Source organism: Arvicola amphibius, chromosome 7 (assembly GCF_903992535.2).
Source record: "Arvicola amphibius chromosome 7, mArvAmp1.2, whole genome shotgun sequence".
NCBI lineage: Eukaryota > Metazoa > Chordata > Mammalia > Rodentia > Cricetidae > Arvicola > Arvicola amphibius.
In genome coordinates this window covers 94,514,554-94,540,115 of record NC_052053.1, presented here as the reverse complement: position 1 = coordinate 94,540,115, position 25,562 = coordinate 94,514,554, and the positions used below count along the sequence as shown (strand labels likewise).

General features: G+C 43.7%; 1 protein-coding gene across 2 annotated transcripts in view; it reads right to left on the bottom strand.

Moving 5' to 3' along the window:
• Positions 1 to 25,137, bottom strand: part of Entpd5 (ectonucleoside triphosphate diphosphohydrolase 5 (inactive)) — a 29,785-nt gene extending 4,648 nt beyond the window's left edge. The window contains exons 1-15 of one of the 2 annotated variants that reach the window (XM_038338264.1): positions 25,051 to 25,137; positions 23,550 to 23,620; positions 18,830 to 19,112; positions 17,731 to 17,810; positions 16,414 to 16,557; positions 13,774 to 13,849; positions 13,516 to 13,551; positions 12,723 to 12,811; positions 12,408 to 12,487; positions 9,048 to 9,109; positions 8,109 to 8,210; positions 6,121 to 6,261; positions 4,343 to 4,399; positions 3,126 to 3,235; positions 2,750 to 2,867 (exon numbers count right to left, since the gene is read on the bottom strand). In XM_038338264.1, the coding sequence (XP_038194192.1) occupies positions 3,141 to 3,235; positions 4,343 to 4,399; positions 6,121 to 6,261; positions 8,109 to 8,210; positions 9,048 to 9,109; positions 12,408 to 12,487; positions 12,723 to 12,811; positions 13,516 to 13,551; positions 13,774 to 13,849; positions 16,414 to 16,557; positions 17,731 to 17,810; positions 18,830 to 19,046 (1,179 nt within the window). In that variant the 5' untranslated portion in view covers positions 19,047 to 19,112; positions 23,550 to 23,620; positions 25,051 to 25,137 and the 3' untranslated portion in view covers positions 2,750 to 2,867; positions 3,126 to 3,140. Of the gene's footprint in view, positions 1 to 2,749; positions 2,868 to 3,125; positions 3,236 to 4,342; positions 4,400 to 6,120; positions 6,262 to 8,108; positions 8,211 to 9,047; positions 9,110 to 12,407; positions 12,488 to 12,722; positions 12,812 to 13,515; positions 13,552 to 13,773; positions 13,850 to 16,413; positions 16,558 to 17,730; positions 17,811 to 18,829; positions 19,113 to 23,549; positions 23,621 to 25,050 lie in introns of those variants that run through there. The other variant, XM_038338263.1, reaches the window with a different exon arrangement.
• Between the last annotated feature and the right edge of the window lie 425 nt (positions 25,138 to 25,562).

The following is a 25,562-nucleotide window of genomic DNA, read 5'->3' as shown; positions in this document are numbered from 1 at the left end:
TATCCAGAAATTTTTACAGAGATTGTGTCAGAAAAGGCTCTGGATGCTCCTTAATCTGACAAGGCAGTCAGAATGTAATGTTCATGGATGTGGGAGGACGGGAACTGGCAATGCTGGGAATGTACTTAGGACAGAGAAGCACATTCTCAGCTTTTGGAGCCTGTGTAAGCAACTGTGCCTTAAGCATTGATAACAACCAGCTGAGGCACTCGACACCAGCCTGTTTCGATAGCTCAATGCCTTTATTGCTTTGGACAAAACTTTAGATCTGGTCCCTCAATTACAGAACGGGGCAATTTTCTGTACAAAAGTTTATCAAATTGTTTTCGTAAAACTCCTTCCTCAGTGATTTCAACACATGCAGACTTGCTTCATCAGTAATAAACTATTTGTTGTACAATAGATCCTTTTTTAAAAAAAAAAAAGATTTTTTCGGGGACTGGAGAAATGGCTCAGTGGTTAAGGAGAGTATTGGCTGCTCTTCCAGAGGACCCAGGTTCAATTCCCAGCACCCACATGGCAACTTGAATTGTCTGGAACTCCAGTTCCAGGGAATCTGACACCCTCTTCTGCATCCATGGGCACCAGATATGAGAGGTGTGTGCACAGACCACACAGGCAAGACACTCATACACATAAAATAATAATAATATAATTATAAAAAAGATTTTTCAGTTTTATTATTTTTTAAAATTATGTGTGGGTATGTCTGCCTGTGGGTATGTGCCCATGAGTGCAGGTACCTGTGTAGGCCAGGGGGGTTGGATCTCTTGGAGCTGGAGTTACAGGTAGTGTGAGCCACCTTACTAGTTTCTAGGAAGTAGTTCTTTGGAAGACTAGTTTGAATGTAACTGGCCCTCGTAAGCTCATAGAGAGTGGCACTATGAGGAGGTGTGGCTTTGTTGGAGGAAGTGTATCACTGTGGAGGTGGACTCTGAGGTCTCATACATGCTCAAGCCATATCGAGTGTCTCAGACCACTTCCTGTTGCCTGTGGTCAAGATATCGGAACTCTCAGCTCCTGTCTGCCTCCATGCTGCTTTGCCTCCCTCCATGATGATAATGGACTAAACCTCTGAACTGTAAGCAAGCCAACCAAGTAAATGTTTTTGGTTATGAGTTGCAGCGGTCATGTCTCCTCTCAGCAACAGAAACCCTAATTAAGGCAAGCAGCAGTGTTTAACTTCTGAGACAAACAGCAAATTAACTTCTCTCCAACCCTCTAAAACATAAACTTTAAGGGCTGGAGAATGGCTCAGTGGTGAAGAGTACTGGCTGCTCTTCCAGAGGACCTGAGTTCAATTCCCAGCACCCATATGGTGGCTCACAACCATCTATAATGAGATATGCTGCCCTCTTCTGGCATGAAAGCACACATGCAGACAGAATACTATATATATAATAAATAAATCTTTAAAAAAAACTTAAAAAAATTGTAGCTGGGCAGTGGTTGCACACACCTTTAATCCCAGCACTTGTGAAGGAGGGGCAGGTGAATTTTTGTATGTTCAAGGCTAGCCTGGTCTACAAAGCTAGGTCTAGATCAGCTAGGGCTACACATAGAAACCCTCTGCCAAAAAAAAAAAAAAAAACTAAATAAATAAATAAATAGAATAAAACTGTAGCCAGGCGGTGACGGCACACACCTTTAATCCCAGCACTCAGGAGGCAAAGGCAGGCGGATCTATATGAGTTTGAGGCCAGCCTGGTCTACAGAGCAAGTTCCAGAACAGGCTCCAAAGCTACACAGAGAAACCCTGTCTTGAAAAACAAAAATTAAACAAACAAACAAACAAACAAAAGTTGTATATTTTATATGTACCAGTGTTTCAGCTACAAGTATGCATGTGTACCATGTGTGCACCTAGTTCCCACAGAGATCAGAAGGCAGCATCAGAGCCCCTGGAACTGTAGTCACAGGTGGTTGTGAGCCACCACGTGGGTCCTGGAACCAAACCTGGGTCCTCTGCAAGAGCAGCAAGTGCTCTTAACCACTAAGCCATCTCTCCAACCCCTCTAAAATTTATCTTATGAATTTCATATCATTCATCTTCTTACTTTCTATACCACTATTGATTGCAAATTATATTTACAAAGTTGGTTAAAATGTTATCCTTGTCCTCAAGCTGCATACAGCTATTAAAAGAGATTTGACTCAGTATCCAGCAGATGTAGAATATACAAGATACACTACATATGCTTGAGACATTGAAGTCAGCCATATGTGTTAACATCGTGCAAGATGAGGCAAGGGGTAAGACAGTGTTACTGGCCAGGTTCATCTGCCTCAGCCTCTGAATACAAGTGTGTGTGATGACCCCAGCTGCTTTTTATCTTGTGCTCTCTTGATCAAACTTCAGCATAAGTTCTAACAACCATAAATCACTGGCAGGTGAGGGCACACAAAGTCAAGATGAGGAACTGGGATTCAGGAAGCACAGCCCTTCCAACAGGCTTGTACTGTATTCTGGATATTTATTTCCCCATCTCTCTCTAATGCTTCTTCTCACTGAGTTCTAAATTGGCTTCATAAACAATGTGACTTGAATAGATTCAAGTCTTTCTGTCTTGTGTCCACAGGACACCATGCCTCAGAGACTATAACTGCATCCAAGTGTTTCATGTGTTTGTGGTTTCTAGCAGGGTGCCCTGGCTTCAGCCCAAACAAGAACACCTGCCGCTCTGACCACTAGACAAGTTCTTTCCCAAAGCAACAAGACAGACAACTGTAAGATCCAGTGCTCTTTCTTACCTTCAAGAGGGTATCATCTGCAAAGCCAAAGCCATCTTTTAATAAAGCTGTGATGTAACTGAGATCCATGCATAGGAAAGGACTGCCTGAGGTGAAGCTCTCCAAGTTATCACACACTGAAAGCGGGACAGAAAACAGCATTCAAGTTTGCAACAGAGATGTAGGGTCTTCTCGAGCTGTAGGTAGGGGTTGAGTAAGCAAAACTGTCTCCATTTAGTTGGTACCTGGGCTTCCTGTAGACTAGCCTGTCTACGGTATACTGTCTACTGTATACATCTGTGTACTGGTTACTTCTACAAGACTACAGATTCTTTAGAACCTGCACATTTCCAGTATGAAATCATCTATTCTCTGGGTGTGGTGACAGTACATGCCTTTAATCCCAGCACTCAGGAGGCAGAGGCAGATCTCGTGAGTTCAAGCCAAGCCGAGTCTACAGAATGAGTTCCAGGACAGCCACGGTTGTTACACAGAGAAATCCTGTCTTGGGGAAAAAAAACAAAAACAAAAAACAAACAAACAAAAGAAAACAAAACCAAAAAAACTTACATGCATCTTAGCTTATTTACCAGTTATGGGTGTGGGGTAAGCGGGGGTAAGACTCTGCTGGAAATCACACCAAAGGCCTTGCACATACAAAGCAAGTTCTCAACACCTGAACTATACTTTCAGCAACCTGCTTTTCAAATTTCTATGACATACTGTAGTCACTTAATACCAAGTCCTCAACTGAGGCCCAGCGGACAGGAAACTATACTGTAACTCTCTCCTGTGGCCACTGGAAAAGATCATTTGTATTTTAGATTTGTCCTCTCAGGATGTCCCATGTGTTCTGGTGCTCAGTTCTTTATTACTGCTGATAAACCTATTCTAACTTAGAGAGAGAGAAAGTATGCCAGGCTGAGTGTATAGCTAACTCAGGTGTTGTTAGAACGAAGAGAGAGCGAGTGAGCGGGCCAGGCTGTGTGTATAGCTAGCTTGGGTGTTAGAATGATGGCCTAGCCCTCATGAGCCTGGGTTCCATCCGTGTTATCACATAAGTCAGTCACAGCGACTCATGCCTATAATCCTAGCACTTGAGAAGTGGATCAAAGTTCAGGGTGCAGTGGTGGCGCACGCCTTTAATCCCAGCACTTGGGAGGTGGATCTCTGTGAGTTTGAAGACAGCCTGGTCTACAGAGCGAGTTCTAGGACAGGCTCCAAAGCTACAGAGAGAAACCCTGTCTTAAAAAACCAAACAAACAAACAAACAAAAAAAAAAAAAAAAAAAACCAAACCAAATGAAACCAAAACAGAATTCAAGGTATCCTCAGTTACACTGCAAATGTGAGGTCATCCTGAGCTATGTAAGATTTTGTCTCAGAAAAACAAAACAAAACAAAACACAAACATAATAGTAATGCAATAATAATAATAGGAAAAAAATGTAGAAAGTTTGTTTTTCAATTTCCCTGAAGTGTCTTGGATCCCCATATTCTTTTGACAGCACCTAAAGCATCTTCCAGCAGACTGGAAGGCTCAGAAGTCCCAGGAGGCCCGGCACTGGCAGTCGCACTTCACAGCCCAACTTCAAGAATCTCCTGACACTTACCTTCCCTGGCTTTCCTTTCAAAATCTTCAACTTTTAAAACACCGCCCTTTTCATAATCTAAAATGAAGCAGAATAGCTAGTGTCAAAACGTCAAAAAAACAAGGACATTTATCCCAGTGATATACAGTAATAAAAACTAGAAACATACACTTCCCAACATAAAAGACTGATACATAAACATGATTATGTGTACAATACAAATCCACATTGTCTATTTTGTTTATTTATGATTAATGCATGTTTCCCATTTTGTATTATATATTTAACCACAATAAAAATCTAGGTTCATTTAAAAGTTTAGTTGGGGTGGAGGGGCTGGCAAGAGGGCTCAGTGGTTAAGAGAACTTACTGCTCTTGCAGAGGACCCAGGTTCAGTTCCAGAACTCACATCAGGTGGCTCATAAGCACCTGAAACTCTAGCCCACGGGATTCAACGCCCTCTGGCCTCTGTAGACACCTACGCACATGGTACTTAGAAAGTCATGCAGGCACGTATACATGAATTAGAAACTATGGTAAGCAGGGCAGCAAATCATCTCTCTTGAGTAATGACAGATCATGTGTGCACTCACACCTAAAAAAGCACAACTTCTGTGAAAAGGAAAAAACCCTAAAAGAACAGGAAATTGGGGTGATGGCTATAATATCTTGCATGTGGGGAGGTTTCACAGGTCCATACATGGCAAGGTTTGGCAAACTATGAAAGCAATATGTGCATTTACTGTATTTCAATTTGTTATGATTTGGATAGGAAATGTCTCCTATAGGCTCATGTGTTGAAGGCTTGGTCTCCAGACAGTAGAGTCCCCAATCACTGAGAGGTGACTGGGGGATGTCCTTCATTGATTAAGGTATAGATGTACTCATAACTTGGTAATACAATTGGGAGGTAATGGGAACTTTTGGAGGTGGGGCTTAGGTGGGGCACATGGGTCAAGAGGAAGGTGTAGCTGAGCGCTCTAGTTAGGCCCCGCCCTCTGCTTCTCCCTCCTTCCAGGTGGCCATGAGGTAAGCAACTTTGCTCCTTTAAGTCCTTCCACCATTATTTTCTGCCTTACTGTGGCAGAAACAAGGAAGTTGATCATGGACTGAAACTTCTGAAAGCATGATCCAAAAGAAACCCTCTAACGTCTCTCTCGTTTAGTATTTAGTCACAATTACAAAATAGCTAACATACAGTTTTGTAATAAAGATATAAACAAGCTGGTCCTGGAAGCACAGCTACTCAAGAGGCTGAGGCAGGGAATCACAATTACAAGGCCTACACAGGATACATAATCTGTCTCAAAGCCATCTTGGGCAACTTAGATCTGTCTCAAAATGAAAAGTTCAAAAGGAGGACTTGAGATATAATTTAGTGGTAGAACACTTGCCTAGCGTGTGCAGAGTTTCTAGATTCAAACCCATTACTGAAAAGATATGCAAAAAGACTCCAGATACAAAGTCAGGCATTGCGGCACATCTGTGTAGCCCTGTTACTCAGAAGGCTGGGAAAGAGGGATGGCTACTAATTCCAGGCCAGCCTGGGCTGCATAGTTCAATCTCAGCCTGGGCTACATAGTAAAACCCTGCCTCAAACAGACAGACTTTATGAACATTAGGTCATTTTCTACGTCCCAAAGACTGCAAGTGTATTTACCTTTCCATTCTAGTGGCTAGTATAACACTACTGGAAAAGTTGGTAAATCTCTCCAATCAACACAGCCATTAATACCCTTGACTTTCCCCAGCATAGTCCCATTCTCTACCTTCATGGCCTGAACCAGGCATGTACTCACCAATTAAGTGTGTGTCGGCAGCTCGATCATAATAGTAGGAGAAAGCATAAAAGGAGCTTCCCCGAATCTCTTCTGGCTGGTGAAGTTTTCCTCGCACTACCCTCAGCACTTCTGCATAGCAGGGCTCAAAGCCCATCTCCCCTGTCAGGGCGAAAGTTTATCACTTGAGAAAAATGATGTGGGGAGTCACCTTCTGTGGAAAGTTGATGGATCAATGAGAGAAGAACAAGAACTCAAGGCGGCTGCACCTTAGCCTGTGAGCAGCAGCAGTGGAAGCAGCACAGCTATGGCTGAGGTTCAGGCTTAAGAGCTTCACAGCAAGGCAGCCGGGCGGTGGTGGCGCACGCCTTTAATCCCAGCACTCGGGAGGCAGAGGCAGGCGGATCTCTGTGAGTTCGAGACCAGCCTGGTCTACAAGAGCTAGCTCCAGGTCAGGCTCTAAAGCCGCATAGAAACCCTGTCTCGAAAAACCAAAAAAAAAAAAAAAAAAAAAAAAAAAAAGAGCTTCACAGCAAGGACGAGGAGGAGCTCTGGAAACAGCTGGACAATCTGAGGCAATCTGAGGGTGGAGTGAAGGTATTGTAGGGTCCATGTTATTCAAGATATGAGTTGTCCACAAAGGCACTGACTAGACCTTCTTAATTATTAGATTCAGGGAGAAATGGGCACTCCAGGAAGACGAGAGCAGGGACTGCTGGTTCTTTAAGTCTGAAAAACTGAAGACAAGAAGCAGCAGCAGAAACAGCTGCACCTGCTGAACAAGCTAACCCAGGAATTTCCTCCACAACAAAATAATAGCTGGGGGCTAAAGACATGACTTAATGAAGAACACTGACTGGTCGTTTAAAATTTTATTATTTTATGTGTTTGCCTGCATGTATATCTGTGCATCACATATTATCTGGTGCCTTCAGAGTCCAGAAGAGGCATTAGATACTCTGGAACTGGGGTTTCAGACAGTTGTGAGTCATCATGCGGGGGCTGGGAATTGAACCCAGGTCCCTGAAAGAGCAGCAAGTGTTCTTGATCACTGAGCCATTTCTCCAGCCCCATTCCCTGCTCGTATAGAGGACCCGGGTTCAGATCAGAGCAGCCATATGAAGGCTCACAACTAACTGTCTGCACCTCCAGTCCCAGGGGACCTGACTTCCTCTTCTGACCTCCATGGGTACTAGGCACACACATAGTGCTCATACAAACATGCAGGCAAAACACATAAAATACATACATACACATAAAAAAAATAAATCTTTTATTTATTTATTTTGGTTTTTTGAGATAGGGTTTTCCTGTGTAACAGTCCTAGCTGTCCTGGAACTAGCTCTTGTAGACCACGCTGACCTCAAACTCACAGGGATTCATCTGCCTCTGCCTCCTGAGTGCTGGGATTAAAGGCGTGCGCCACCACTGCCCGGCCAAAAAAATAAATCTTAAAAATGACAAAAACATAAAATTAACTGAAGAATCAAAAAAAACGGTGGCTGAGTTTTAGAAGTCTTAAAAAAGATGTGTGACCTTCCTCAACCTCACTGCTCATGTCCACGGCAGCTCCTCCCCTTAACCTGCGATCACCAGAAACAGCCACAGCCACCGTGGTACTTATTGCCTGTCATTATGTTTCACGGTCTTTGTGAGCAATTATTCAGAAAGCTTGTGTCACAATTTCCCCTTCACTTTAAAGTCTGTGCCTTTATTTATAGTATCCAAAATGAATGAGTCTTATCTCAACTGAGTTTTACTATAACTGAAGTTGTTAAACATACACTGGATCTGAAAGAGGAACTCACACTGCTGCACCAGACAGGTGACAACAGGTTTCTAGCCCCTCCACGGGGCAGAACAGGATACAGAGTAGCTGCTGCCTTGCTTGCTGGCCTCTGAACATACCAACAGTGAGTGCTTCCAATATGGTAAGTCTCTGGGCTCTGGCACAGGACCCTATAGGACTCTATGAAGGGAGTCTGCACCAGTGAAGAACCACCTCTCACCTTCTTGGTTGCCACCATACTGATATTTCACACCCCCAAAGATCCACTCCGCTTCCAACCATCTTGGTAAACAGGCACTTCGAAATGTGTGTCCGTCAGTTCCTGGAAGAACCACAACACAAGAAAGCAAGCGTGTGAGAGAGGGAGTGCAGAAGAAGCACACAAGGCTGCACGGAATCATCGAGGGATCTGGGCCTCATAATCTTATGCAATTGGTTCCTTGGCTGCATCCTGTGACTTGGGTTCTTCACAGGCTCTGTGGTAGTGGTGAACTCTCTAAATCAGTGGCAAATTTTCATGCATATGCACATCTGGCAGGATTTATAACTTTTATCACATCCCAAAGAAATAAAAAAAATAGTAATGTAAGTTTCCTTCTTTAATAGAGGAACATTCCTCCACTGGTAGCTGAGCTATTAAATTAAATAGAATTGAAGATACTTGGCAAACTGAAATGGTACGTGTTCCTCATCCCAGTACTAGCTTACTGTGAGCAGGGCACTGGAGTGGATCAGATGCGAAATCATGTTTAAGGTGAAGACTAGGGCACAGAAAGGTCAACGATTTGTGCTCAATCACAAAGCTGGGACAGCAGCCAGTTCTGCCTGTGCCCAGCTGTGAAGACAGAAAGGAACTGTTCAGTCATTCCACTTGGCAAACACAAAAGACCTTGTTTCCTGACAAAGGCTTGTACAAGTTCCTACTACACAGTCGAGCTGCAGGCTTGCAGACACAGGCTTACCCTATATGAGCAGCCCTCACTCTCAAGGTGACGGGCACATCACAGCACCAGCCGCTTCTGTGTCTATTATGCAACACATGCTTCTCAAGCCGACACAACCCTTCGCTCCACAGAATGAACGCCAAGGAAGGGAAGAGGCGAGCTGCAATTGGCATCACTCCCACTGTCTCAAGCCACAAACTGGTACTCAGACAAACCTTTTGTTTCCAGGGCTCCCAGCGTTGCCAGTCTTGCAGCTTTCAATCCAAACCCCAGGTAACTGTAAAATAGAGGATTTACCGATTTCAGGCTGTCCTGGATTTTTAAAAAATATTTATTTATTTATTATGTATACAATATTGTGTATATTCTGTCTGTGTGTATGCCTATAGGCCAGAAGAGAACACCAGATCTCACTACAGATCATTGTGAGCCACCATGTGGTTGCTGGGAATTGAACTCAGAACCTCTGGAAGAGCAGGCAATATTCTTAACCACTGAGCCATCTCTCCAGCCCTGTCCTGGATGTTTTCAGCCCTCTGCTGCCTGTAGCATACCTGTCAAAGAAGATGGACCTCACCACTCGGGGCTGGGCACCCTGCATACGTGCGCTGGCAGCTGCTGAGCTTCTGATTCGTGAGTCAAAAAAACTGACTTTTGGAGCGCATACCACAGTCTTCTCTCACCATAACTTGTCCAATCTCCTAACTTACAAAGGCTTACAAACCCTACCCCCTTCTCGAGTTCTTTCCCTACAGGTGGCGCTGGTGGAAGATGCCAGTCTCACGTTTCAATGCTGCCCGCCTCTTAATATTTCAAACCTTCTACCTCGGCCTAAGGTTGATGACTCCCCATCCCACTCCTGCATTGAAATCCTAGAGGATCTACTACCTCACCCCTCACATATACAGGAGGGCAAACTGTCCCAGGCCACTTACACCTGGTACACAGATGGCAGCTCCTTTTTATGTGATGGGACTCATAAAGCGGGTTATGCTATAGTATCAGATACAGAGATAATTGAGGCAAAGGCACTCCCTGCTCATACTACCAACCAGCAGGCTGAACTAATAGCTCTCACCCGTGCCTTTCAGCTAGCGGAAGGACAAATTTTAAATGTTTACACAGACTCTAAGTATGCATTTCATATCCTCTTATCCCACGCAGCTATCTGGAAGGAGCGTGGGCTTCTTACGACAAAAGGTGGATCCATAACTAATTCTGATCATATCATGGACTTATTAAAAGCCTCTCATCTCCCTAAAGCTATAGGAATTATTCACTGCCGGTTTCATCAGTCCGACAGTTCTACTGTTTCCAAGGGAAACAATCGGGCTGACAGGGCAGCTAAGACAGCAGCACTCCAGAGCCCGGATCTACCTCAGTCTCCCCAGGGAGTCCTTACAGTACAGCCCACACTCCCACAGACACCCAACACCCAGCAGATCCTGTCCTACCTACACAGGCTCTTTCACCCTAATAACAAGGCCCTGCTCCACTTTGTTAAGGCTCATCTCCAACCTACTCCTGAGGATATAAGATTTCTAAAGGCCATGACTACCTCCTGTCAGATCTGTCAAAAGTCAGATCCTAAGACTAAATACCGTAGCTTCCCTTTTCCTACCCATCAGGCTAGGGGCTCTCTTCCAGGAACTGACTGGCAGCTGGACTTTACTCATATGCCTACAGTCAAAAGAGTTAAATATCTTCTGGTTTTGGTGGATACAATGTCCGGGTGGGTTGAAGCCTTCCCCACTACTAACAAGAGAGCCCAGACAGTCTCCGATATTCTTCTCCGAGAAATCATCCCCCGGTTTGGGATTCCAACCTCTCTCCAATCAGACAACGGCCCTGAATTCACCTCCCAGATTTCTCAAAACCTGTCCAAGGCTCTCGACATTCCTTGGCATTTTCATATCCCGTACCATTCTCAGTCTTCAGGTAAGGTAGAGCGTGCCAATAGCTCTCTAAAGGACACCCTTCTTAAGTTGTCACAGGAACTGCATCTCGACTGGGTAAAGCTCTTACCTTTGGCCCTTCTTAGACTCAGGGCCCTACCAAAGAGCCCGCTGTTTATTTCACCCTTTGAACTCATGTATGGACGGCCGGTTCTAACCCCTGGCCTTCCACCTAAAACCTCCCCCCTACCTGATCACCTGCTCACGCCATTACTAACCCACTTACGCTCGCTACTGTGGGATTTCACTGATCACTCATTACCTCGACCATGTGCTAATCCGTGTCCACCACCAATTAAGATTGGAGAACAGGTACTATTTTCTCCCCCAGGTCAACGTCCCTCACTCCTTTCCCCTACATGGCAGGGTCCCCTCAGAGTAATTCTTCTAACTCCCACAGCTGCCAAGCTCGAAGGACTTCCTCACTGGATTCACCTGTCACACCTTAAACCATTCACTCCTCCAACTCAAAAAGATTCCTCATTCACAGTAACTCAGACAGGACCTTGCTCTCTCAAGTTCCAAAGGACACCAACTTCAGTACAAGAAAAATAACGGTTCCATCTACACTTAACTCCTTATTACACTAACACACCCTCTTTTCCTTTTCCTATGTATGACCTCTAAATTCTAAATAACTACTTAGTTGTCGTTACAGGAATCATCATCGCTCACGGAGACAAGGGATTCAGATGATAAATATGGTCAAAAAACCTTATTTCTCTTTTAAGGCATTTTCTTTAAGTTCTAGGAAGCCAGCTTGACACACCTGAACGGATTGGACACGAACAAAATAAGTATTCAAACGGAATAAGTATCATTTAATTTTTTATCACTCTTGGCCTCAAAAAACCCCTAAAGCCCCCCACTACCTCGAATCCTTAAGCCTCCACCTCATATCCCCCCCCCCCTAATCTTTCCTTTCCTAATGCGATTCTTGTTTTCCAGCACCTAACGACAACCCAGTTCCTCAAGACACCAACGGATGTGGTTTCAATCAGCCATCCCCGGGACACGGACCACCAGGACATCCCAGGACGTCAGTAAACAGGACATCATTACCAGGACACACTGGAACCATCCCAGGACGTCAGCAAATGGGACCAGGACACCAGGACATCGAACACCCCTCCCAAAAAAATCCCTCGACGCCCACAAAGTCAGCAGGAAGCAGCTATGAGACCGGGCTACGCCCCCATTCCCTACCCACTAAGACTCCCCCCCAAATTTTTAATAAACCAAAAAGGGTGGAGATGTGATTCTCATGGGATGAGGACCACACCTCCCAGAAGGATCAGTTTCACCCCGCCGGACTGGAAGACTACATTTCCCAGAAACACCACAACGGACAACCACGCCTACGCAGGTTCTTATATATACCAGTGTTAAATCCATCCCCTTCCCTTAATAAACAATCCTCCCACGCACGTGGTCGCGTCCTGGGTCTCCCTTCCTCCGGCTCCGCGATACACCCCACGCCAAAGAGAAGAACATCAGTATGACTTAGGTTTCAGCAGACAGGGCTTAGGAGACTGGCAGAGACTCTCAGAGGCTGATAAGATATAGTAACAAAAGTTATGAAAAATAACACAATGCGAACGATTATTCTTCCCTCCTCACCTATGTGTATAGAGCTTAAAAGTGCTGTTAAACATCTCAAAGGAAGTGAGGTAGTCCCTAGGCGTTTGTTCCAGGGTTTTCTGCAAATCAGAAAAAGCAAAAAGACTTTAGCATCTGCAATTATATTAAGATTTTAGTACCACTATCCACAACCTTCTCCCCCAAAATCAGAGATGGGGAAGATTCACTTTCTTCAGTCATCGACTGCGTAGCCTATTCACGGTAAAGCTGACGTCTCCAAACAGGGTGCCGCTTTCCTAGCACCGTGATACTGTCTAAGTGTGTTGCCAACAGGGCCTTAATAACGTGACTCACCGCAAACTGGGGTAGAAACGTGATTTGAGTGGAGGCACCCCCCAGGTCAAGGGTCCCCATAGTCTCCTGGCCATGGCCATGCAGTTGACCTGTTAATGAGAGCAAGGTATGAGTACCCAGGCCATCCAGATACTCTGTCTGGAGCTTCTCCTCTGCTTTTGGCACCAAAGGTATTTGTCACGATTGATTGCTCTCTGAGCCAGAGGCTGCTGTAAACTCAGAGGGCCGCTGGCTGAAGCTGAGGCCTTAAAAGCAGATTATAAAATTAGTTTATCTCCCTAACTTCTTCTTTTTTAAAAAAAGATTTTTTTCAATTTAATTATGTGTGTTGTGGTTATATACACGAGTGTGGCTGTCCAGAAGTTAGAGGCCTGGAGCTGAAATTACAGGTACCCAAGGGTTTTTGGAAAGAACAGTAAGTGCTTTTAACTCCTGAGCCATTTCTCCAACCCAGCCCCTTCTTTTAAAGAAAGTACAGCTGGGTAGGTGGTGGTGCATCTCCCAGCACTAGGGAGGCAGAGGCAGGCAGATCTGTGTGAGTTCGAGGCTAGCCAGGTCTACAAGAGCTAGTTCCAGGACAGGCTCCAAAGCTACAGAGAAACCCTGTCTCAAAAAACCAAACAATAACAAATAAAAAACAAACCAAAAACCCCAAAAAAACAAAACCCCAAAACAAAGAAAGAACAGTATAGGAAGAAAGAAGTAGACTTTACCCTCCTGGTAAAAATAAATAAACAAAAACTGTAAAAGCCAGTTAAAACTAAAAGATAAATTTCAAGATGTTGTTAATTACCTGTTAGAAAGTTCACAGTAACCCAAGCTAATATGCCTAAAAGGAGAGAAAAACAAAAGATTACATTCTAGAGCATTTTCCTCTCTGTTCTATTTCTCTCTAATTTTCATGTCTAGAGCATTGTCTCCTTGCCCTAGCCCTCCCTATTTACTTAGCTCCCCTTTCTTTCACGCTGGATCCTTATTCCCAGTCCCTTACTGGATCTTCCATTGACTCCACCCGCTTTCCCCACAGTATGAATTTCAGCATCTGTCCCACCTTCATCAGACCCATCCATGATGCTAACGCTGTCATCTGGGACCAGGAAAGGTGACTTCTTGAAGATCTCCTCTACCTAGGGAAAAGTGCAAAAAAAACCTATGTTCCGTGAAGCAGTAATCATCAACAGTGATCCCATTGGCTGAGTTCTCTGTCTTAGAAAACAGCTCTCTCTCGTTCTTTCCCAAGATAAAACGACAGCAGCACTTACTCCTTTTCCCTGGGAAGCCAGAGGAGGAACTAGGCAAGGATGTAATTTTCTTGAAAAAATATAAGCATATGACATGGATTTCTTAAGAAACCACCTAGCTGGGCAGTGGTTACAAAGCTACAGAGAAACCCTGACTCCAAAAACAAAAACAAACAAAAAAGAAACCCATCTAAATTTATTATCAATTGGACCGAGGGAAGAACATTTATTTAACCCTTACATCTGAATCAAGAGCCTGTAATTTTTGTTAGCACCCTGACTAACTCCACCTGGTCAAGCGGTGAACACTGACAAGCCTAGAAGGAGCTGAGGCACTCTACCTCTTCTGGGGTTTGGTGCACAGCTAGGGCCTACAGAGACTTAGGGAGTCCTCACACCTAGCCTCATGGAGTCTTATTGAAGAGGTGTGAATGAAGGCCTTACACAAATGTTCCTGATTCTTCATAAGTATAGGCCACCAATACATGCATTATGGCCTTAAGATGTTTTTAAAGTACATTTATGGATTTTTGTGTATGAGTGTGCACATATGTGTGCATTCATGTGGGCCTGTGCACGCACAGCACATGTCTGGAGGTTAAGAGCACCTGTTGCTCTTGCAGAGACCAGGTCCCATTTCCTCACTCACACAGGGGTTCACAGCCATCTATGACTTCACTTTCGAGGGATCTAACCCCTCTTCTCACCTCCACAGGAACCAGGCATGCGTTTGGTACAAGAAATGCATGCAAGCAAAATACTTATAAAATAAAAAGTAAATCTAAACAAAAAGCTTTTTGGGCTGGAAAGATGGCTCAGAGGTTAAGAGAACTGACTGCTGTTCCGGAGGTCCTGAGTTCAATTCCCAGCAACCACATGATGGCTCACAACCAACTATAATGAGATCTGGTGCCTAGAACACTATATATAAATTTTTAAAAAAATAACAAAAAATTTAAAAAAGAAAAAAACTTTTCAATAAAAATTGGGATTTGAATTCCCACAGACATGCTTGGACAAGAACTTAAACCCTATGGACTGAGAGTCAAGAAAACCTGCTCCCAGTAAAACCTTGTTAACTACTTGCCTTAAACTAGGACAAGAACACGATTCAGGTGGAGGCACTTTAGAGGGCAGAATCCCACTCTGCTGTGATTATTTTTTTTTGTTTGTTTGTTTTTTGAGACAGGGTTTCTCTGCAGCTTTTTTAGAGCCTGGCCTGGAACTAGCTCTTGTAGACCAGGCTGGCCTCGAACTCACAGAAATCCACCTGCCTCTGCCTCCTGAGTGCTGGGATTAAAGGCGTGCGCCACCACCGCCCGGCGGTTGCTGTGATTATTTTTAATTATAATGAGATGCTGCCTATATAAATGTTCTTTACAGCATGAAATCTAATATTTACTATATGTTGTAATATCTTTATTATATAAATACATACAATAGAATATAAAGTTTAATAAAACTGTATTTAAATTTTAATTTGAAGAATAATATTTTAAAAATATTCCCAACATTTTATGCTGTTAGAAAAGAAACAGTGTTACAAAGCCAGAGACTATAAACTATATAATGTTTCATTTTATGAAACATAAGAAGAAACAAAACTTATCTACAGTGAGAGAATGCAAATCTGTGGTTGCCTGGTTTCAAGAGTAGTACAAGACCTCTATATTTGTCAAAACACCTTTATCTGAGTACTTTAAATGTACATTTATATTTTAATTTGTGTGTGCATATTTGCAGGTGTGTGTACACATTTGTGTGCACAGATGTATGCAGGGCAGAGGTCAACTTTGAGCTTTCTTTCTCAAGGTCTGTCACCTTCATTTCTGAGACAGGATTTCTCACTGGAACCTGGGTGGTTAGGTTATGCTGGTTGGCCAACAAGTCCCAGGGATCCCCTGTCTTCATTTCCACAGCACTGAGATTTCAGATGTGTGCCACCATGCCTGGTATTTTTATGGATGTGCTGGGGATCCAATGTTCAGACCCTGATAAGTAGACAGATTTCATTACATGTAATTTTTCTTCAGTAGAGTTTATTTAAAACCACTTCTATATTATACCTTTGGAAAATTCAAATAAATGATATCTTGGAGGGCAGGTGTGCTGGCTTAGTGGGTAAGGGCACTTGTCACCAAGCCTGATTATCTGAGATGCTGCACTGTGGCACATGTTGAGTTCACACACACACAAACACATTCAAAATAAACAAATAAATAAATGCAATAAAAATATTATGGAAGGAGTACTTTGAACTTTTTAAGGAAAACCTCTTTAAGTTGAAGGGTGGTAATTTAAAATGTAAATGACCAGCTGACTGTCCCAGTAACCACAATAACTGAGCAATGACAGGATACTAAAAGCAGCAGTCACTCCCAAGTACTTCTTAGAAGGAAAAAAAAAGAAACAGAACCCAGCATTAGCCAAGATTCAGATTCAAAAATCACCTCCAAGAGCAGAGCTTGGGCTTTCTGTTCTGGCAGTAAACGAAGTCCAGCTGTTGCTTTCAGAACCACTGGGGTCCTTTTCCAGTGACTTTTGGGGATTGAGTCTTTGGCCAAATCTAAGAGTTCTTGAACAGTCTCAGCACCCTTTAAAAGAGAATGGCATTAGTATTGGTGGTTAAAAGCATTAGCTTTCTTATAAGAAACCAGGTTTGATTTCCAGCACCCACATGGCAGCTAACGACTGTCTGTAACTCCAGTCCTGGAAGTGTCTGTCCACCACAGGCAATGGTGAAGATAGGAAAAATACCCATACACAAAATAAAATGGAAAAAAAAACCAAAAAACCTTCTGTTTTATTAAGTGAAAACATGCTCTGATAACAAGCTACCCTTTGAGACAAAACTTCTTTAATCCTCCTGCTTCAGTCTCCCACATGCTGGCTGAGACGACAGGTATGAGCCAGCACACTCCTCCTCTTAGCAAACATAATGCAAGCCTCCTTTCTAAATGCCAAATCCTCTTCAGCTAATGAAGCTGCTTTCAATAGTTCAGACCCTAGCACATTTGCCAATTACCTGCTGAACTAGAAAACACATCTCAGTTCACACTGTTTTATTTATTTGTTTAAGACAAGGTCTCTCTGTGGCCCAGGCTGTCAAAACAAAACATACATTTCACTATATAGCCTAAATTGGCCTCAAACTCTTGGTAATCTTCCTGCCTCAGACTACCAAATGCTGGGGATTACAGGTATGATCCACCACACCTGGCCAGGTTGGCAGCTAGCTAGCAAGCCCCATCAATCCTCCTGTCTCTGATCCCCATAGTGCTGTGGTGACAGGCAGTCAAGCAACGACATGTCAACTTTTTCCATGGGCACTGGGGTCTGAGCTTAGCTCCTCACACGTGCACAGCAGTGCTCCTAACCATCGAGGCCCCTGTCCCACTCCCCAGGTCTATTTCTAGCCTTCCTTCTACTTCGTGTGAGTCTGGGGTATACAGTTCAGAACCTCACTAAGAAGGAAAAATGGTCTCACATGCCCTCACTATTGTTACTGAACAGCACAGATTTATAACATGAGATTAATGACAGGGGTGTTGTAGAGTTATCAAGAGACTGAAATAGTATGGGCACAATTTTAAGGCTTTCTAATGCCACTGAGTGTGTTCAAGGTCAGCTGTGTCAGCTTAGTGAGATGCTGACCTAAATATGAAGTAAAACGTTTCTTGGACAGAGCTCAACCACAGAGCACTCACTCTGGGCTTTCTCGTTAGCAGATACAACATGGAAACAGACCCATCAATCATAACACTCACCTGCTTGGGCTGATCTGCAAAAGCAGAAAGTCCTGGCTTCACAGACTCAAAGATCTCACCTTCCAGAAAGGGAAGCTGTCCTATTTTGTCCATGAAACAGAGAGGGGGTAGGGGTTACCAGATGTTAGACTTCAAATGCTAATCTCTAGACACTGCTGTATGATTTAGCAAATTAAAAGTCTCCAGCTGAGCTGTGAGGAATGCTTTGCAGAATTGTTAGGAAGGAGACCATGGGGTATTATGCAACCCTGACGGTCCCTCTGCTTGCTCTCTGGTGGGACTCCAGCTCTTATTCCTTCCCCCAACTCTCTCTTTCTTTTTCAAACTGTTAATAGACTTTAGAGACTACATAGTTTCACTATGTAGCCCAGGCTGGCCTTGAAGTCCTTATACAACCTCAGCTGGCCTTGAATTGTGTGTGGTCCTCACGCTTGAGTTCCTGGGCTCTTTAGATAACCCAAGGAAAGAAAACTGATATTTCAGAGAAAGTTAGTCTTCAAGGTCCCTTCAGTTCCCTTTCCAAGGATGGCAGTGAAAACTTACTGGGGCACTTTTCCCCAGAATCACTGCCAACATTCTCAATATTCTGGACCTCTGGGGTATTAACCTTTAGAGAAGATGGACAAGTTACAGCTATACTTGGATAAAACTAACTATCATCTCTCTCTCTCTCTCTCTCTCTCTCTCTCTCTCTCTCTCTCTCTCTCTCTCTCTCTCTTCCTCTCTCTCTCTATCCATCCATCCATCCATCCATCCATCTATGAGACGATGCCTGTTGTGTGGCCGAGGACGACCCTATTCTCCTGCTTTCACCTCCATGCACTAGCATGCACAGTTAATGTGCTGTTGTGGATCAAACTCAGGACTTCATGAAAGTCAGGCAAATGTCTCCCCCAGCTGAGCTATGTCCCTAGTCTATCCCACAAGTCTCTCTTGATTCCACACTAAACTAAACTATGTGTTCAATAATATCTCTGAAGATTGATATCCAACAGCTGGAAGGTTCTCTAATCCACACCACACCTAGCACATCTGTTTCTGGAAGAAGATGCTAAGGCATAGACCCATGCAGACTGCAAAGGGCCCCAGTTGCACTTACCTGCTGTTTTCTGCACAAAAGTGTAAACATGAATCCGAGTCCCAGTGCTGCCTGCATCAAACATAATTCCATAAAAGGTGCTGGCACTGACATTAACGGGGCACATGGACGACAAGAAGACACCCTCGAACCAAGTCTGCTGTTCTCTGTAGAAGACAGTGCTGCCAACACAGGCTATCATCAGCATGAAAAAGATAGCGTCCCAAGAAGTGGCCATATTCTTCCCAAGATGTGGACCTGAGGCTTTGTTGCTGAAGCAGGGCTCTTCACACTCCTGTAGGGGCTTAGGGAACAAAGATACACAGGTTAGTCAATAGGCTTTTATAGTTAACCTATTTTACTAAAGAAATAAATAACTCATTATGGAAATCCTACAGATCTCCAAGGTGTTCCTTCTCTATTTCTCACAACCAGTACAACAAGCTAAACCAGGGCAACACAGGCTCTTAGGCCTTTCTACCAAGGAGTATCTGGTTCCAAGAGGAAACTGGGATTTAAAATATACTTTCCCACACTTTGTCTTGAATTGTAGGGTGGTTTTCACATACTCAAAGGCTGGCTTCTATGGGTCGACTTAACTTTCTTTCCATTTTGACAAATTTGCCTTTATATCATACACTAACATGCCTTCCTCCTCTTGGAGAAGACTGGTACTTAAGAAGCTCTTTGGGGGCTGGAGAGATGGCTCAGAGGTTAAGAGCACTGCACTGCCTGCTCGTCCAAAGGTCCTGAGGTCAATTCCTAGCAACCACATGGTGGCTCACAGCCATCTATAATGAGATCTGGTGCTCTCTTCTGGGATGCACGCATACATGATATATAAATAAGTCTTTAAAAGAGAAGTTTCTTTCAACTGGGCCTGATGATATAGACCTGTAATCCCAGCTATTCATGAGGCTAAGGTTTGAAGAATCACAGGTTTGAGACCTACCTGGGCTGCAAAGTAAGTTTAAGGTTAGCCTGTTCAAGTTAAGAAAGCTATTTCAAAACGGAACATTTTAAAGGGGGATGTAGGTCAATTAGAATGCTTGACTAGCACGTATAAATCCCCGAGTTTGATACTCAGCACCACATGAACCAAGCATGTAAGTACAAGTTTGTCATCTCAGCGCTCAGGAAAGTAAAGGCAAAGGGTCAGAATTTCAAATCATCCTTGACTACTATGGTAGTTTAAATAGGCATGGCCCCCACAGACTCATGTGTTTGAATGCTTGTCTGTAGGGAGTGGCACTATTCAGAGGTGTGGTCTTGTTGGAATAGGTGTAATCTTTTTGGAGGAAATGTGGACTTGGGCTTTGAGGTTTCCTATGCTCGAGTACACCCTGTGACAGTTTACTTCCGGCTGACTTAGGATCAAGATGTAGGACTCTCATCTTCTCCAGCACCATGTCTGCCTGCATGCTGCCATGTCCCACCAGGATGATAATGGACTAAACCTCTGAAACTGTAAGCATCCTCAATTAAATGTTGTCTTTTATAAGAGTTGCTGTGGTCATGGGGTTTCTTCACAGCAACAAACCCTAGCTAAGTCACCTATACTCTAGTTTGAGGCCAGCCTGGGATATATGAGACCCTGTCTCAAAACAAGGCAACAGCAGTGGTGTGGGATTGCTGGGGATATAACTGAGTAGAGTGTTTTCCTACTAAGAGGTCCTATACTTAATGTTAGTACTGAAGAAAAAAATGCTGAACTTCTAAATTAAAGTTGTAAAGACGGTATAAACTCAGGACTGAAGGGTGGCTGGGTTGACGAAGAACTTGCACAGCATGCATGAAGTACTAGGTTAGGGTTAAACCAGGTGTCAGTGCGTTCCTGTAATCTTAGCAAATTCAGGAGCTGGAAGTAGGAAGGTTAGGAGTTCAAGGTCATCCTCAGGTAAGTAGTGCCTTTGAAACCAGCAGTTCGGTCAAAATTGAAGTCAGGGAGGCTGAGGCAGGCATATTGCTGTGAGTTCGAGGCTAGCCTGGCCTAAACAGTGAGCTCCAGGCCAGCCAGTGGTACATGGTGAGAAGTTGTCTCAGAAAAAAAAAAGAGTAATTCAAGGTCATCCTTAGCTACATACACATTGGATTTAAGTCTCACCAACAAGGAAGTTATAAAACACCTCTCCTTGTGTTTATGGACTTCCAAAAGTAGGCCACCAAACTATACCTGTGGTCAATATTGGCAGCGGCTTTCATGCATAACATTTTAAGGAAATAAATCAACTTAAGTACAAACTCCTAACAAGACCACCACACTTTACATTTCAGATCATGTGACTGTATTGAGAACTTAGAATGAATGGGTAAATTTCTCAGGCATCGATCTCTTTTGCCTGTACACAAGGCCTGTGTATCATGTTTTTGCTCCGTGGCCAGGGAGGCCTGAATGGGAGTCAAATATCCTGGAACTGGAGTTACATAACAGTTGTTCCCAGCCATGTGGGTACTGAACATTGAACCTGGGTCCTCTGCAAGAGTAGCTTGTGCTCCTAACTGCTGAGCAGCCTGTGAACGGACAAATTATGGCAGAGACATTCTATGTCTTGCTGGAAGTCAGAAGGCAAGTCAGTGGTGAAATCCTGACCAGAAATCAGATGTTTTATCTATTTTTCATTGTCTCTGATTTCAAACACCCCCTTATGGCAAATGTCTATGTGTTCATGTGTTGTGCCAGGGTCTACATAGCCCTAGCTGTCCTGGAACTCACTATGTAGACCAGGCTGTCCAAAAACCTAGAGAGACTCACATGCCTCTGCCTCCCAAATACTGAGATCAAAGGTGTGCACCACCACACCTGGCCCTAGCGACTGTATTTTTAGTTCTTTTTTTAAAATTTATTTTATTATGTATACAACACTCTGCCTCCATGTATGCTTGCATGCCAGAAGAAGGCACCAGATCTCATTACAGATGGTTGTGAGCCACCATGTGGGAACTGAACTCAGGACCTCTGGAAGAGCAGCCAGTGCTCTTAACTGCACTGAGCCATCTCTCCAGCCCCCACAACTGTATTTTTAAATGTGCCTTCAGAAGAGACAAAACCAGCAATGTGTTAGCTAATTATTTGTTTTGAATTTGTCCAAATGATGCTGGAAACCTAGCATAAATGCAAGGAACACAACAGAGAGAACACAACTGTCAAGTCTGAGTCCTGGGTTTCAGTCCAGTGCTTGTATCTCCTGGGGAGCTACACAATCCTGAAGAGTCCCTTAGCCTCTGAGGCTTCACTGCCTCCTCTGTCAAAGGGGGGTGAGAACAAGGGTTCTGTTTCTTCTATATGGTTTTTTGTTTTTAAATTACATGATACTATTTAAAGATTGATTATTTAATATGTTCTAATCTTTTCCGAGGACTGATGTTGTGGAAAATGGGAGGAAACAATGGATTTGTTATTATTGTTATATTATCATCAGTTACTATTATTACTGACATTCTCAAAATGTACAAGAGGCTTTTTTCATCATAATGCATCAAAGCCATTAAAAGAAGTGTGAATATTCTTGAAATCTGTGATGAAACCTTCAGAAGCAGGGCTAGAGAGGTGGCTCAGAAGTTAAGAGTATGTACTGCTCTTACAGAGGCCCTGAGTTGGGTTCCCAGCACCCACACAGGGTCATTCGCAACTTGATACTCTCATGCAAGCACTCATCCAACACACACAATTAGAATAAAATAAATCTCATAAAAAAACCTCAGTAGCAGCCTTCAGTGGAACCACGGAATCAATTCTACGTGGTTGTTTTAAACATTTATTCTTTCCTAGATGAACATGACATGAAAACCAAACCAATCAGGGTGCTCTTCTTGGTGATTCCCAGCTGACCTACACTGTGAGGAGAGCTAGAGGTCCTCGTGCTGGGGTTTCTCAGCCTCAGCACGGACTCCTGGTCACAGGCTGCCCCATGTATAGGAGGTTGTTTAGTGGCATCTCTGGCCTGTACGCACTAGATGTCTGTAGAAGGCTTCACCGTACTCCCCCACCCCCAGTATATCGGCTGTGACAACCAGAGTGACTCTGGACATCTCCAGCCATCTCCTGGCTGTTTGCTCCTGCTTTCCTGGTAGCAGTAAAAAAAATGCCACAGCTATCCTCTAACAGTGAAGTCTTGCTTAGCCGGCTATTATGTATTTACTCCAAACAGCTCCGTTTCTGAACTTCTGGGTTAAGTCAATACTACTGGTTAATTCACAAGATCTGAAACCAAAACCTATTTCCCAGGCTTTTTATCCCTAATAGAACACTTGGTACATACGGAGTATACAGATTGGGGTCCTCGATTATTCTCCTTTGTTAGCCATCTGGGGTTTGTTCAAACTTGAGGATGAAAAGTATTTAAAGGAGCTGTGGTTACAGAACGCACTGCAATGGCAGGGTAAAAAGCTACTTGAGCGCCAAGGCTCAACTTCTATCCTATGGCTAAGAATGAAAGCTATTATTTAGGGGGAAAAAACAGTGAGAATTGCTAATCTTTCACAATCCAAACAAAGGAAACTCCATCCCAGGAAAGCAATCACAGAAAGGGCAGATGCCTGGCAGACCTGAAGTGAGTAGTACTCACTTTTCTTTCTTCTTCTTTTTTTTTTTTTTTTTTTTTTTTTTTGGTTTTTCGAGCCTGTCCTGGAACTAGCTCTTGTAGACCAGAATGGTCTCGAACTCACAGAGATCTGCCTGCCTCTGCCTCCCAAGTGCTGGGATTAAAGGTGTGCTACCACCACCCGGCCGACTTGTACTCACTTCTTAAAGCACTGCCTTTGCTGGCTCTTCTTTTACAGCAAGTGGGCAGCTCATGAAGGTCAACTAAATAGCTGAAAGTAGAAATACTATTTTAGATATTCTTGTGTTTTGAGACAAGTTGTTTTTTTTTTTTAAAAATGTAGTCTTGGCTGGGCTTGAACTCATAGAGATCAGCCTGCTTCTGCCTCTCAGTGCTACAATTAGCAGAATGCATCACCATGCCCAGCTGCTTTAGACTTTGTTCATTGGCTTTCTCAATCTGTCACTAAACTCCTTCTGGGGTCACTCAGATTTTCTGCATTACTGTAGTTTCCATAAACCTCTCCAGCAAACATTCATTGAGCAGACATCTGTTTTCTTCCAGAAGAGATTAAAAAAGGGGACACACACACACACACACACGCTAAGTATCTGTTTTCATGGAGCTAGAAACTGCAGAGTCATACTTGTGTAAGGAGAAGGTCAAGCAAAGGGTTTACAAGAAAGCAAGACCACATGAGATTCCCTTTGCCCTCAGCACCTGGCTTCTACACCTTTAACACTGGTTATCTTGACATGGTATTAGAAGGGCTTTTGCTGCGGAGTTGACAGAGGCACTGCATTTCACAAGACCTGCTTGTACGGCTTGCTCACTTTTTCAGTCTTTACTCACATGCCATTGTCTCATGAACAACGCAGCTGGCTGCATGCTCATTCTCTACTTTTCTTCACAGTGACTTTCTCCTCCCAACTCCCAGTCTACTCTATTTCCATGTTCCTCCTTTTTCCACTTCTATCCTCCATGTTCCTCCACCTATGGGGATTTTTGAGTTTTGCTTCTGATGGGTTTATGGCTAGAACAGTGATAATGCGCTGTAGGTGCTGGATAATCACCCTGAGGGGATCAAAGCAGATCTAATAGCTCAGACATAGGTCCGGACCATTTAGCACAGCATAGGAGCTTGACTTGTTTCCAAAGAATTAATCTCCCCACACCGGAGAACTTGATCCCAAACTGCCAAGGACAGACTATTTTTCCAAATGTGTAGATTACACAGATTTCATTTTGTCCAAATGAGTTGTTTTGTATGCTACTCAAAATAATGTAGACAGTTGTTTCCTTTTTAAAGACTGGGAAGAATACAGTATTTTAAATCCAGTCTTTTCAGAATTGCTTTCTCCAGTAATCTCTTGATCATTCTCTTCTCCCCAATACAGCCCCGTCAACTGCTCTGTGTCTTTGGTTCAGGTAATGTGTGCTCATCTCCTGTTACTGTCTTTTCAAAAGTAGCTTTTGGTTTGTTTGTTTCTGATCTCTCCCTGTGTGGCTCAGGCTGGCCTCTAACTCAGATCCTGCTTCCTTCACCTCCTGAGCTTATCACTGTTTCTTTATAACCAGAGTAAACACTAGCCCTCCTGCCAGCCTCCCCAGAGCTTCAGTTTGCTTCTTCCTCATCTTCCATGCCCTCTAGACTATGGAAGACCACTATGCAAGAGGCTCCCAGCCCCATGAGGTACTCACCAGATCCTGTCTGCCTGTCTGCTAGGAGTGCTTGGTTCACTGTGGATTGCCTTTGCTCTTTGCTCCTTGTCCAGCCCTTCTGAAACAAGCCTTGCTTCACACATGAGTCACCCTGTGCTAGTTTGCAACTGTGTAGATTTTTGCCAACTCATTCTCTTTTATCTTTTATCATTTATCTTTCATTCTTCCCCTCTCCACCTTTTGTGTGCATTTACTTCTATAATTGCTAAATGCCAACCAACAGAATTATTGTTCCTAGGGCAGAGTTTCTTTTTTTGGGCAGTGGGGTGGATGGTGTTTTGAGACAGAGTTTCTCTGTGTAGCCCAGTGGTCCTGGAAGTCACTTTGTAGACCAGGCTGGTCTCAAACTCAGAGATCTACTCTGTCTCTGCCTCTTGAATGCTGGGATTAAAGGTGTGTATTACTACTGCCCAAAAGGGCAGTAGTTTCTTAAGAACTGAATTCTAGCTGGGCAGTAGTGGCACACACCTTTAATCCCAGCAGGGAGGCAG